General features: G+C 41.8%; 1 protein-coding gene across 5 annotated transcripts in view; it reads left to right on the top strand.

The window, feature by feature from the left end:
* TRAF5 (TNF receptor associated factor 5) overlaps positions 1 to 13,276 on the top strand; it is a 49,933-nt gene that overhangs the window by 31,374 nt on the left and 5,283 nt on the right. For 3 of the 5 annotated variants that reach the window (XM_025363298.1, XM_025363286.1, XM_025363293.1), the window contains exons 5-9: positions 2,537 to 2,701; positions 3,334 to 3,411; positions 3,719 to 3,793; positions 8,680 to 8,772; positions 13,059 to 13,199. In XM_025363298.1, coding sequence (XP_025219083.1) covers positions 2,537 to 2,701; positions 3,334 to 3,411; positions 3,719 to 3,793; positions 8,680 to 8,772; positions 13,059 to 13,199 — 552 coding nt within the window. Of the gene's footprint in view, positions 1 to 2,503; positions 2,702 to 3,333; positions 3,412 to 3,718; positions 3,794 to 8,679; positions 8,773 to 13,058; positions 13,200 to 13,276 lie in introns of all 5 variants that reach the window. The other 2 variants (XM_025363276.1, XM_025363307.1) reach the window with 2 other exon arrangements.

Genomic DNA, 13,276 nt, shown 5'->3' with positions numbered 1-13,276 from the left:
TTGCCTCTTGTTTGAATGGTCAAGTCCTAGAGCAAGGCCTTTTTTCCAACTTTGTTGTCACTAAGCCTAAAAAGTAAATGAGGCTCAAATGGACCATTGAACAGCTTTAGTGACCAAAACTGGCTTGTGGAGAGCAGGGGCTGGTTACTCTCCACCTGTTTCTTTTATATTTCCCCTCATTCCTTGTTTCCCACCCACCCCCTTGTGTGGTAAGGTGTAGAATCTTACAGGTCACAGAGTTTCGATGAATATTGACTGGGTGAGGGTTGAGGAGTAATATCAACCAATTTTGGAGAAGAGATGGATTCTAACTGTGATCACCATGTGATTCTTACTACCAGAGGTGAAGGAGAATAGCTGTATTTGTTTATCTCACTGTCAAAAAACTGTTTGATTTTCTTCTGAGAAGGAGTCAGCGAATGTTAAGAGTCAAACAATAATAATAATAATAAAGACCCAGATAGTAACTATTTTAGGCTTTGCAGGCCATACAGTCTCTGTCACAATTACTCAGCTCTCCCGTTTGAGAGGGAAAGCAGCTCTAGACAATATGTGAAGGAATAGGTGTGGCTCCTCTCCAATAAAACTTTAATTATAAAAACAAGTAGCAGGCTGGATTTGGCCTGTGAGTCTTAGTTTGCCAATTTTGTCTTAAAGGACCCTCAGAGGGACAAATTCTCTAACATTTTGGTAACTTGCCAGCATGACAATAACTGCAGTGATTCAAAGGTTTTCACTGGGATATGCCTGCTTTTTAACATCTAGAATGTTGGCCAGGCGTGGGGGCTCACGACTGTAATACCAGCACTTTGGGAGGCCAAGGCGGGCCAGTCACCAGAGCTCAGGAGTTTGAGACCAGCCTGGCCAACATGGCAAAACCCTGTCTCTACCAAAAATACAAAAATTAGACGGGCATGGTGGCTGGCACCTGTAATCCCAGCTACTCGGGAGGCTGAGGCAGGAGACTTGCTTGAAACCTGGGAGGTGGAGGTTGCAGTGAGCCGAGATGGTGCCACTGCTCTTCAGCCTAGGTGACAGAGCAAGACTCTGTCTAAAAAAAAAAAGAGAAAAAAAAAAAACTAGAATGTCCAGCCTGGCCAACATGGTGAAACCCTGTCTCTACTAAAAATACAAAAATTAGCTGGGTGTGGTGCAGACCTGTAATCCCAGCTACTCTGGAAGCTGAGGCACAAGGAACGCTTCAACCCAGGAGGTGGAGGTTGCAGTGAACGGAGATCGTGCCACTTCACTCCAGCCTGGGTGGCAGAGAGAGACCCTGACTCAAAAGTAAAATAAAATAAAATAAAATAATGTAATATAAAAATAAAAATAAAATAGAATGTGAAGAATCCTGGAGTGAACACTGTCCATGTCATCATTCTCTATGATGATTGAATTAAATCATTTAATATTAAATATTAAATAGTATATATAATGTTATATATTATATTGCATATATATATTAAATATATATTATTTATAATGTATTAAATATATTTACATGTAAATAATGTTTATATTTAATAATGTTAAATAACATTAGAGAATATTTAAAATAACTTTTAAAATAAAATTAGAGAATATTTAAAATAAAATTTAAATAACTTATTATTTGTGACAGAGTCTCTGTCACCTAGGCTGGAGTGTAGTGGCACAATCATAGCTCACTGCAGCCTCAAACTTCTGGACTCAACTGATCCTCCCACCTCAGCCTCCTGTGTAGTTGGGACCTCAGGTGCACACTGCAACACTTGGCTAACTAAAAAAAAATTTTTTTTGTGGAGACAAGCTCTTGGGGTCATACTGGACTTGAGTCCTGGCCTCAAGTGATCCTCCCATCTCAGCCTCCCAAAGTTCTGGGATTAAGAGCATGAGCCACCACACGTGGCCAATAAAGTATTATTAATTATTAAAAATTTTCCTGATTTTACCAGTCTGACCATTCCTAGCTTCTCTTGGGCCTGCGAACCTGTATTTCCTCCACCTCCTTTATCATTTCTGGAATAGCTTCCTCTGCCTTATTTTCGTCTTCTTAATCCTTTCCCTTTCTTCCTTGAGTTAGGATATGCCCTTCTCTCCTTTTTTCTTTTTCCTGTGTCCTTTTACCATGTGCTGTGCAGAGACCCATACTTGATGCTGGGGGTTGGTATGAAGAGTCCACAAAAAAAATAAAAATGTCCTTGAAGAACTGGTAAATTAAGGAAAATATCCAAGAACTAACCTGAGAATATGAGCACGTTATTAGATCATCTAAAACAAACTTGGTGTACTTCCCTCCTCACCCATCTTCCCCTGTCCTCTGAATTCCCCCCAAGACTGGCTTTCCTATCTCTGGTACAAGCATCCCTCCCCATGCCCTCTCCTCAACAGAGGCAGTGGGCAGCATCCCCTGAGAGCCTACCCTCTGCCTTGCCCTGTGCAAGCCTTTCTGCCCAGCTGCCCACCCTGTTCTCTCTCCCTCCCTGGGCCTTCCAGCTGACTTCCCTCCTACCACACTGGTCAGCAGGTCCCACTGGCCTGTTGTTATCTGTTGCAGGATCACCTTCAGCAGTGCTTATTTCAAGCTGTGCAGTGTTCTAATGAGAACTGCCGGGAACCAGTCCTACGGAAAGACCTGAAAGAGCATTTGAGTGCATACTGTCAGTTTCGAGAGGAAAAATGCCTTTATTGCAAAAAGGATGTGGTAGTCATCAATCTACAGGTAAAAAGCAACACACACAACAGTCATCTTTATGGAGCTAAATTATGCCTGACTGGTCACAGTGAATCAGGTGGAATGCCAGAAGAACATTCCTGCATTTGTTTTTGTACAGAATTAGTCTAAAGAATTTGCTTTTTGGAGAGAAGTTCTGTGAAAAGCTTAAAACCTTCTTGTTGGTAGCACTGTCTTCATTTATTATTGGCAAAAATGTTATTTGAACACATGCTGTGTATGTGTAAGGAATGCTGGGCGCTGAGTCACAAGGAGGTGAAGATAATGTCTACGTTCTGAATTCTGCAGTGTAGCTGGGGAGGCAGGATGTAGGCATAAAAAGAAAGCATGGGTACCTTTTACATGTCCCGAAGGAGCTATGCTGGCAGTTCCCCAATCTACCTTCTTTGAGTCCTGTGCTCTATGACTTTCTTTTGAAATAATTGGAAAATTTATTATTTTAATTAAGTTCATTTATACCTAGAAAGTGGACATCTTTAATCCTTTTTTGGAACTAGGCAATAACTTCCTGTAGAGAGTAAGCCACATGACATAGATCCCCAAAGAGACACAGGTGTAATCACTGTGAGGCCATGAAAGATAACCCTTGGCTTTGTTTTATTATACTTTGTCTGTTTCAGAATCATGAGGAAAACTTGTGTCCTGAATACCCAGTATTTTGTCCCAACAATTGTGCGAAGATTATTCTAAAAACTGAGGTAACTGCAAATAATCCTCTCTGTAGATTTTATGGAAGATGAAGTTATAGTAATCATTGTGGTCTGTGTTTGATAAAATCCCAAATATAAGGGCCCAGGGCTTAAATTACACTCATGACCATGACATATCTGCCTTCCCTTCTCTTTTTCTGCAAACTCTCTTCAGTTTTCATCACAGCTCTTTCTTGCCAGGCCTCTCTCCTTCTCCTGGTCCTTGCCTTCTTCCCAAGCCACCCTTGGCTCCCTGATTGCTGCAGTTGGAAAATAAGTGATGAATTTCTATAGCTTGTGACTCTACATTTCGTAGGTGGATGAACACCTGGCTGTATGTCCTGAAGCTGAGCAAGACTGTCCTTTTAAGCACTATGGCTGTGCTGTAACGGTATGGAATGACTTTTTGTTTCTGCCTATACATTCTACTGTATAATTTGCTTGGCAAGTTCAGTTTACTCTCTGTTCCATCGAGGATGGAGAATTACAGTTCTGAGAAATCTAAGGCTAATTATTTTAGAGTTCTCCAGAGAAACAGAACCAATGGGGATATATACATATATAGAGATTTGTTTTAAGAAGTTGACTCTTGCAGTTGTGGGGGCTTCCAAAATCTGCAGGGAAGCTCAGCAATCTGGAAACTCTGGCTGTCTGGAGTTTCTATGCTGCAGTTTTGAGGAGAAGCATTTTTTCTTCAGGAAACCGTAGTGTTTGCTCTGAAGGCCTTCAAATGATTGGATAAGGCCCATCACACTATAGAGGGTAATCTGCTTACTTCAGGTCTACCAATTGTTCTCACCACATCTATGAAATACCTTCACAGCAACATATAGACTTGTTTTGAGCAAACAACTGGGCACCTTAGCCTAGCCAGGTTGACACGTAAAATTAACCATCACAATAATTATTTCTTTGTTCTTTTTGTTTTCCTTGAGACAGTCTCACTGTGTCACCCAGGCTAGAGTGCAATGGCGCAATCTCGGCTCACTACAACCTCTACATCCCGGGTTCAAGCAATTCTCCTGCCTCAGCCTCCTGAGTGGCTGGGATTACAGGCACCCGCCACCATGCCTGGCTAATTTTTGTATTTTTGTTAGAGACAGGGTTTCACCATGTTGGCCAGGCTGGTCTTGAACTCCAGACCTCAGGCGATCCACCTGCCTTGGCCTCCCAAAGTGCTGGGATTACAGCACCGTGCCTGGCCCACAGTAATTGTTTCTAATTCTGATTCCATTGCCTCCACCTGGTTTGGGAACCTTCTGGGGTTACTCCTCTCATGATTACAAATCCTGGTTTTATGGTGATATACCCTTGTATGTTACCAAGTATACTGAAAAAAAAAATGGACTTAAAATCGTGTTTTAATATGTATGTTATTACCTTTTAAATACTTTAAAATAATACTCAATGAATTATACAAAATAAAATAAAATAAAATTTGATTTCTATTTCAGTCTTTTTAGTAAATTCCAGACGGAGCAGAGTTTTAGGTATTAAAATATGTCATGCTCTGTATTATCATTCTGTATTTTCTATAAATCTAAAATTATTCCGAAATAAAAAGTTTACTTCAGAAATCATGAAAATACTAGAAGGAAAGATGAGTGATTTTTTTTTTTTTTTTTTTTTTTGAGACGGAATCTCGCTCTGTCGCCCAGGCTGGAGTGCAGTGGTGGGATCTTGGCTCACTGCAAGCTCCACCTCCTGGGTTCATGCCATTCTCCTGCCTCAGCCTCCTGAGTAGCTGGGACTATAGGCACCCACTACCACACCCGGCTAATTTTTTGTATTTTTAGTAGAGACGGGGTTTCACCGTGTTAGCCAGGATGGTCTCGATCTCCTGACCTTGTGATCCGCCCGCCTCAGGCTCCCAAAGTGCTGGGATTACAGGTGTGAGCCACCATGCCTGGCTGGCCTCAGCCTCCCAAAGTGCTGGGATTACAGGTGTGAGCCACCATGCCTGGCTGAATTTTTTTATTCTTAAAGAGGCTGGTGCGGTGGCTCACACCTGTAATCCCAGCATTTTGGGAGGCTGAGGTGGGTGGATCATTTGAGGTCAGGCGTTCAAGACCAGCCTGGCCAACATGGTGAAACCCTGCCTCTAACAAAAATACAAAAATTAGCTGAGTGTGGTGGTACACACCTGTAATCCCAGCTACTCGAGAGGCTGAGGTCTGAGAATTGCTTGAACCCGGGAGGCTGAGGTTGCAGTGAGCTGAGGTCACGCCACTGCACTCCAGCCTGGGTGATAGAGAGAGACTCTGTCTCAAAACAAACAAACAACGCCCCCACCCCGCAACAACAACAAAAGCCCTTTCTTAAATGACTAACACAAAACCAGAAGCCATAATTTTGATAAACTTATAAATATTTAAAACTTCTATATGATTTTTAAAAATACCATAAATAAAGTCAAACAGCAAACAATGAACTGGAGGGAAAAGTTTGCAACATATGATCAGACAAAAAAAAAAGCGGGGGGGCTATTTTCCTTTATATACAAAGAAACCTTTAGTGTTAATAACTTACTGAACTTAATGGAAAAATAGGCAAAGAAATATAGTATATAGGCAGTTCCAGAAAAAAATTCATTTGACTGATAAATGTAAGAAAAGATGCTCATTTCACTCCTAAATAAATGTACATTATAACAAGAAATATAATTTTACCTAATGTCATCAAATTGACAAAGATTAAAATATCTTATGATATCTCACTTTTTTTAGGGTGATTTGGTTATATCTATGAAAATAAAAAAATGAATCCATACATTGACTGTGCATTTCTGCTAGGATTTATGTTACAGATATCCTTTCTTAAATTATACAGTGATTACACATACACAAACACACACAAAGATGTTTATTATTGTTTGTATAGCAAGAAAATCCCACAACAACCCAAAACTAAAAACAACCTGGGCCGGGCACGGTGGCTCAAGCCTGTAATCCCAGCACTTTGGGAGGCCGAGATGGGCGGATCACGAGGTCAGGAGATCGAGACCATCCTGGCTAACACGGTGAAACCCCGTCTCTACTAAGAAATACAAAAAATAGCCGGGCGAGGTGGCAGCGCCTGTAGTCCCAGCTACTCGGGAGGCTGAGGCAGGAGAATGGCGTGAACCCGGGAGGCGGAGCTTGCAGTGAGCTGAGATCCGGCCACTGCACTCCAGCCTGGGCGACAGCGCGAGACTCCGTCTCAAAAAAAAAAAAAAAAACAACCTGTAAGTCTATCATTAAAACACCAACTGTATAATTATATATTCATATTTTAGAATTTATATAGCTGATAAAAATAATGAGATATGTAAAAAATTAAATATAGTATGTTCTCATTTGTGTTAAAAATGTGTATATATCCTTACTGACTCTGGTAAGACTAGGAAATTGGGTGTGGAGATGGAAAGAGGAGGCCTTTTACTTTTCATTCTTCATCTTATGTTGTTTGACATAAGCACATATTTCTTTTATTTTAAAAACCATTTGAAAAAAATGTATATTGTGAGAAGGATATTTTAAAAAATCTATGAAGAGTCTATAAATTTATCACATATCAAACCAGAGGTTGTCTTGGCCGCAAAAAGGATGGGGTTTACCTTTCTTGTGCATCAGCACAAGTGTCCAGCTTGGGCAACATGGTGAAACCCTGTCTCTACCAAACAATACAAAAATTAGCCAGGTGTAGTGGCGCACCCTGTAGTCCCAGCTCCTTGGGAGGCTGAGGTGGGAGAATCCCTTGAGCCAGGGAGGCAAAGATTGCAGTGAGCCAAGGTCATGCAATTGTAATCCAGCCTGGGCAACAGAGTGAGACCCTGTCTCAAGGAAAAAAAAAAAAAAAGTGCAGAATTGCTTTCTAGCTCTAAAAATGATCTTTACAATCAGGCCCAAATCTCCAGTTGGTTTGTATTCTAGAACTTGCCTCAGCATCAGAGCTTGGAATGGCTGGGGGAGTTATTCTCTGGAACCTGTCACCAAAGAAGCCAGCCCTAACCCAAATGGAAATTGATGATAAATATTTAGTTAGACTGCATGGATCACCTTGATGCACCTAACAAACATTTGCTTTTACTGGTAATATAGGCAGGCAGTCTGCAAAAAAACTATTTTAATGATTAGGGAAAAAGCAACCATTTCTTCTTGCAAATGTATTCTGTGGTTTTGAGGGCAACATATATGTATGGGCTGAAATTAAAATCAGGTGGCATTCCTTCTGCCCATGGCAGCCAGCCCATGATTGGAGGCAGCATGGAAATGTGCTTGACAGGAGGAAGAACTAGTGTTGACTTAAAACTGATTTGAAGAGGCCAGGCGCAGTGGCTCGTGCCTGTAATCCCAGCACTTTGGGAGGCCGAGGCAGGCAGATCACGAGGTCAGGAGTTCAAGACCAGCTTGGGCAATATGGTGAAACCCCGTCTCTACTAAAAATACAAAAATTAGCCAGGCATGGTGGCATGTGCCTGTAATCCCAGCTACTCAGGAGGCTAAGGCAGGAGAATCGCTTGAACCCAGGTGGAGGTTGCAGTGAGCCAAGATCGTGCCACCACACTCCAGCCTGGGCGACAGAGTGTCAGAAAACAAACAAAACTGATTTGAAGATAACCCACGAAGGAGATAGGTTTTATATGGGAATAGTTGAGAGATGATAATAACTACGCTTAACCCACAGTCATATACTCCCAGGGCAAGGAAGAAAATCAGCCAGGGCAAGGAAGAAAATCAGCACTGCGAATTTTGATATTGGCCTGATTCTCTGTCTCATGGATATTGTAGAATCCTAAAGCTGGGGCCAGGTATGGTGGCTCACACCTGTAATCCCAGTACTTTGTGAGACCAAGGCAGGCAGATCACTTGAGGCCAGGAGTTCGAGACCACCCTGGCCAACATAGTGAAACTCTGTCTCTACTAAAAATACAAAAATTAGCTGGGTGTGGTGGCACACACCTGTAATCCCAGCTACTCGGGAGGCTGGGGCACAAGAATCTCTTGAACCCAAGAGGCAGAGGCTGCAGTGAGCCAAGAACACACCACTACACTCCAGTCTGGGCGACAGAGCAGAGCAGGCTGTCTCAAAAAAAAAAAAAAAAAAAAAAAAAAGGCCTAAAGCTGGAAAAGGGACCCACTGGAGTCGTTTTTCCTGCAACCCACTAGAGACTGGTGCATATTTAAACTACTAAAGTAAGCAAAGTTGTTAAGGTTCTATTTTAGCAGAATATCTTACCACCTCTTTCATTTTTGAAGCTTCTCAGCAACCTGACTTATTTTTCTCTTCATATTGAAGGATAAACGGAGGAACCTGCAGGAACATGAGCATTCAGCCTTACGGGAGCACATGCGTTTGGTTTTAGAAAAGAATGTCCAATTAGAAGAACAGGTAAATCTTCAAAGGTTCAAATAAAAAGTGAGGCAACAGAATTGCTAGGATTTGCCTGCTCTATGCTGGTATTTTTCTATTCTCCTCTACTTCAGTATGAGTCAATTGAAGGTAGATGTTTTTCTGTTAAGTGGCCAAACAGGCTCACAGGATTATAGAACATTAAAATTGGAAGGTGCTGTTAGGATCCTTGGGTCTGTCCCCCTCATTCAACAGATGAAATAACTGAACTCTGATAAATTTTTATGTGTTTTAATCATTAAGCAGCAGAATTCAATCTCAAAACTCATGTCCTCTGATTCTAAGTCCAGTACTCCCCATGGTATACCATAACTGCCTCTCAATAGCCTATCTACACACCTTTTGGTTAATACCTGGCACTTAGCAATTTGATGTTTCAGTTACATTAATATTACTGTGAAACAACAGTTGACTATTCTAAGCACTATGGGTTTTATAAATTTTGTGGTAAGTCTAAACTCCTGCCTTTGAGAAGCTTTGCAACCTGATAAATGCATACATCCACACTTATTTCACCGAGTTGTGATTATCAAGTGAAATTATATGCAAATACCTGCCATAGTGCCTGTGGCACTCATATTAACCTCAATAAATGCTGATTCTATTGAGCAATTTTTAGGAAAGTTAATTATTTTGTTAGAACATCTCAGAAAATCAGACTTTTCTTTTTTTTTCTTTGAGACGAGTCTTGCTCTCTCACCAAGGCTGGAGTGCAGTGGCACGATCTTGGCTCACTGCAAGCTCCACCTCCCGGGTTCACGCCATTCTCCTGCCTCAGCCTCCCGAGTAGCTGGGACTACAGGCGCCCGCCACCACGCCTGGCTAGTTTTTTGTATTTTTTAGTAGAGACGGGGTTTCACATGTTAGCCAGGATGGTCTCGATCTCCTGACCTTGTGATCTGCCCGCCTTGGCCTCCCAAAGTGATGGGATTACAGGCGTGAGCCACCGCGCCCAGCGGAAAATCAGACTTTTCAAGCCCAGGTAGGGAAGAAAACCATTTTCAGAAAAGGAGCTGATGTTTGCTACTGCAAATGATTTTTTGATGTCTGATTTTCTATTAAAGTAGGTGGGTGAGTTCCAGGGTCAGATCCTGGAGAAAATTAGGAAGACTGATTAAACGGTAACTTTGGTAGAAGGCATGCTGCCTAGTAACCGTTCCCAAGTTTTTTCTGTATCAGTTGCCTCATTCATCCATCCTTTCATTCAAGAAACACCTACCATATGTCAGGTACAATGTTTGCTGCTAGGGACACTGAGCCAAGGAAGACATAGCCTCTATCCTTGAAGAACTAACATAAATGTAAACAGGTTAGTTGTCATGCCTTGTAGGATATGCTGTAACTCAGTCTGGGGTACAGAGGCTGCAGCAGTTTATTCTGGGGGAGTTGGAGAAGACTTTCAAAGTAAGACATCCAAGCTGCCTCTTGAAGGAGGAAGGATTCATCAGTTAAAATGTTGTGGAAGAAGGACATCCAAAAGGGAGAGCTTGCACTGAAGCAGGGAGGCATAGGAAATGCTGATGAATCAAGGAAATGGGGTTTTAGGATGAATGGACTTCTGAGTATGAGATAGAGAGAGGCTGCAGACTAGTGTGTTGCATCCAGATTGCAGTGGCCTTCTGTGTAGCCTAAGAAGTTTTGGACACTGCACATTCAATTATTTTTTCATTCATTCATTCTCTGCCTTGTTTCAGAAAGGTTTTAAGGACCAGAAGTTTGAACCAATTGTTTTTTTCCAGTAATAGGGAGCTAATGGAGGTTTCTTAATTGGAAAATACTTGGTCAGCTAATTGTTTGTTTATTTGTTTGTTGAGATAGGGTCTGGCCCTGTCACCCAGGCTGGAGTACACTGGTGTGATCTGGACTCTCTGTAATCTCTGCCTCCCAGACTCAAGAAATCCTCCACCTTAGCCTCTTGAGTAGCTGGGACTATAGGTGTGTACCACCACACTCGGCTAATTTTTTTTTTTTTTTTTGTAGAGACAGGGTTTTGCCATGTTGCCCAGGCTGGTCTCATGAGCTCAAGCTATCTGCCTGCCTCAGCCGCCCAAAGCGGTTTGTTTGCTTTTGTTTTTTAAAGCAAGACAGTTGGTAAGAGCATGGCAACTGATAAGAGTGAAGGCTCTGGAGCCAGAATGCCTAGGTTTGCAGCCAGGCTGCACACTAGCCATATGAGTTTGGACAAACTACTTCATTTCTGTCATCCCCCATTTCCTCATTTGTAATTGGGGTTATGGTGATGGTAAAAAGGGATAATATAGTTAAGCTAGTAGCACAATGCCTAACACATAATAAGTACTTCAATAGTAGGTGGAAGCAGGATACTGGAGGTGGTGGTGGTGATGTTGAAGGCTCAACCAAGGCCATGTCAGCTGGAAAAAGAGAGAGTATCAGGAGACCTTCTGAGGTTGTAAATGACATGCATTAAGCTGAGTAGGGAGGGGACATGGTAATGATACTAAGCGAGATGGGCACTACAAAACTGGAGCAGGTTAGAGGTGAGGGTGCAGAGAGAGACAAGGAGTTTGCTTTTGGCCAGGCAGGTAGGTGGAAGTCAGCTCTAGGGTTCTAAGTAAAGGATTCTAGGGCCAGAGATCAAGTGATTGTCTCAGCCATTTGTGCATTCATTCATAAAATATGTATCAAATGCCCTCTCTGTGCCAGGCACTGTCCTAGGCTCTAAGGATAAACAAATAAATGAGATGTAGTCTCAAGAAACAATTTAGTGGAGAGGAAGACCAAAACAACAACAACAAAAAGCAAGTTATAAGCGTGACAATGATGATTTATACACTAGAATATGGACAGGGTATCATGGAACTTGAGAGGTGGTCTTGGTGGGTGGTGCAAGTTAAGGAAATATTTCCAAGAGGATGTACCCGTGAGTGGAGGCTTAAAAAGTGGTAGTTTTTAGATGAAGAGAGAGGTGTATGAGACAGCAGGGCCTGACGGGAAATAGGAGTTGTATGGTCTTGCTGGGCAGGATGCATGTGGAATGTGAATGGGCTTGAGGCTGAAAGTGTAGCCAGGGGCAGGTCACGTAGGGCCCAGTGTCACCTGTAAAAGCAAGCCACTAGAGACGTTTATGCAGGGAAGGCTCAAGACCAGATTTTTATCTTAATATTATTCTGGTCACAGTAAGGAATACAAATGGAAGGAGAACAAGACTAAAGCCAGGGAGAGCATTCATGTTGTTCATTCATTTAACAAATATTTATCAAGCACCTACTGGTGCCAGGCAACAGTCCAGTTGCTGGGGTCATAGTGGACTGTGAGGTTCATGCCAGTCCCGGCTCTCACGGAGCTTATGTTCTGGTGTGTGTTGCGGGTAGAATGGGTAGAGCAGGACCAGTTAGAAAGCTGCTGTTGCAGCCCAAGGGAGAAATAATGAAGACTGAAACTAGTGCTGAAATGAGAAATGGATGTAAGTCTTTTTGTTTCTATTGTCGTGTTAAAAATTAAAATTGGCCACTGTTGCAGATTGAATGGATATGGGAATAAGAGAAGAGCTGTCTAGGATCAGCTTTAGGTATCTAATTGTTTCCTTCCAAGTAGATTATAAAATCTGTCAATATGCTACCTACACATTTTGCCTATCCCTTGCTGGTTTGTATGCTGGACGGGTTACTTAAACTCTCTACCTCTGTTTCCTCATCTGAAAAATGAGTCTAATATTCGTGCAACTCATAGGGTTCTTTGAGGCATACAAGAGCTAATGAATATTAGGGTATGATAGTCAGCAAGTTTTTGCCATTATTACTATTGATACTGCACATGTAACATTTAATGTGGTATGGTGATCAGTACTCTTTCGTGGTAGTTTTATTTTGTTTTAAGAGACAAGGTGTCACTATGTTGCCCAGGCTGGACTCAGTCTCCTGGGCTCAAGTGATCCTCCCCCATCAGCCTCCCAGGTACCTGGGATTACAGGTGCCTGGCTTTTGTGGTTGCTTAATAAGTCCATGTTGAATGAATGAAGAGAACCAGTTCAGTAAATTCAGTCAAGTGATGTCTGTCATTAGATGAACCATCATAGTAGGTTAGGTATAGAAAAGGCTGATGAGAAATTCTGTAGATGTGGCTTTTTGGAACCACCTGTAAATATCTTCCTATAATTATATAGGAATCTACCTGTAAATATTTTCCTAGAAATAAATATGTACATTTTTTCCTAGAAACACTTTCTTACCTGCAAGTATGATTTTAACTTATATGCATGCAGTTATATTCAATGACTTTATTTTTCCTCACATCCCTGTTATTAGATTTCTGATTTACACAAGAGCCTAGAACAGAAAGAAAGTAAAATCCAGCAGCTAGCAGAAACTATAAAGAAACTTGAAAAGGAGTTCAAGCAGTTTGCACAGTTGTTTGGCAAAAATGGAAGCTTCCTCCCAAACATCCAGGTAAGAAATGGCCTTTCTGTTGAAAGCCAAGATTTGGCTTTCAATTGCACTGAGGGTTTTTCTTTTAACTTTTTAAA

The sequence above is a fragment of the Theropithecus gelada genome, chromosome 1, assembly GCF_003255815.1.
Source record: "Theropithecus gelada isolate Dixy chromosome 1, Tgel_1.0, whole genome shotgun sequence".
Classification (NCBI taxonomy): domain Eukaryota; kingdom Metazoa; phylum Chordata; class Mammalia; order Primates; family Cercopithecidae; genus Theropithecus; species Theropithecus gelada.
This window is presented reverse-complemented; position numbering and strand designations above follow the sequence as displayed.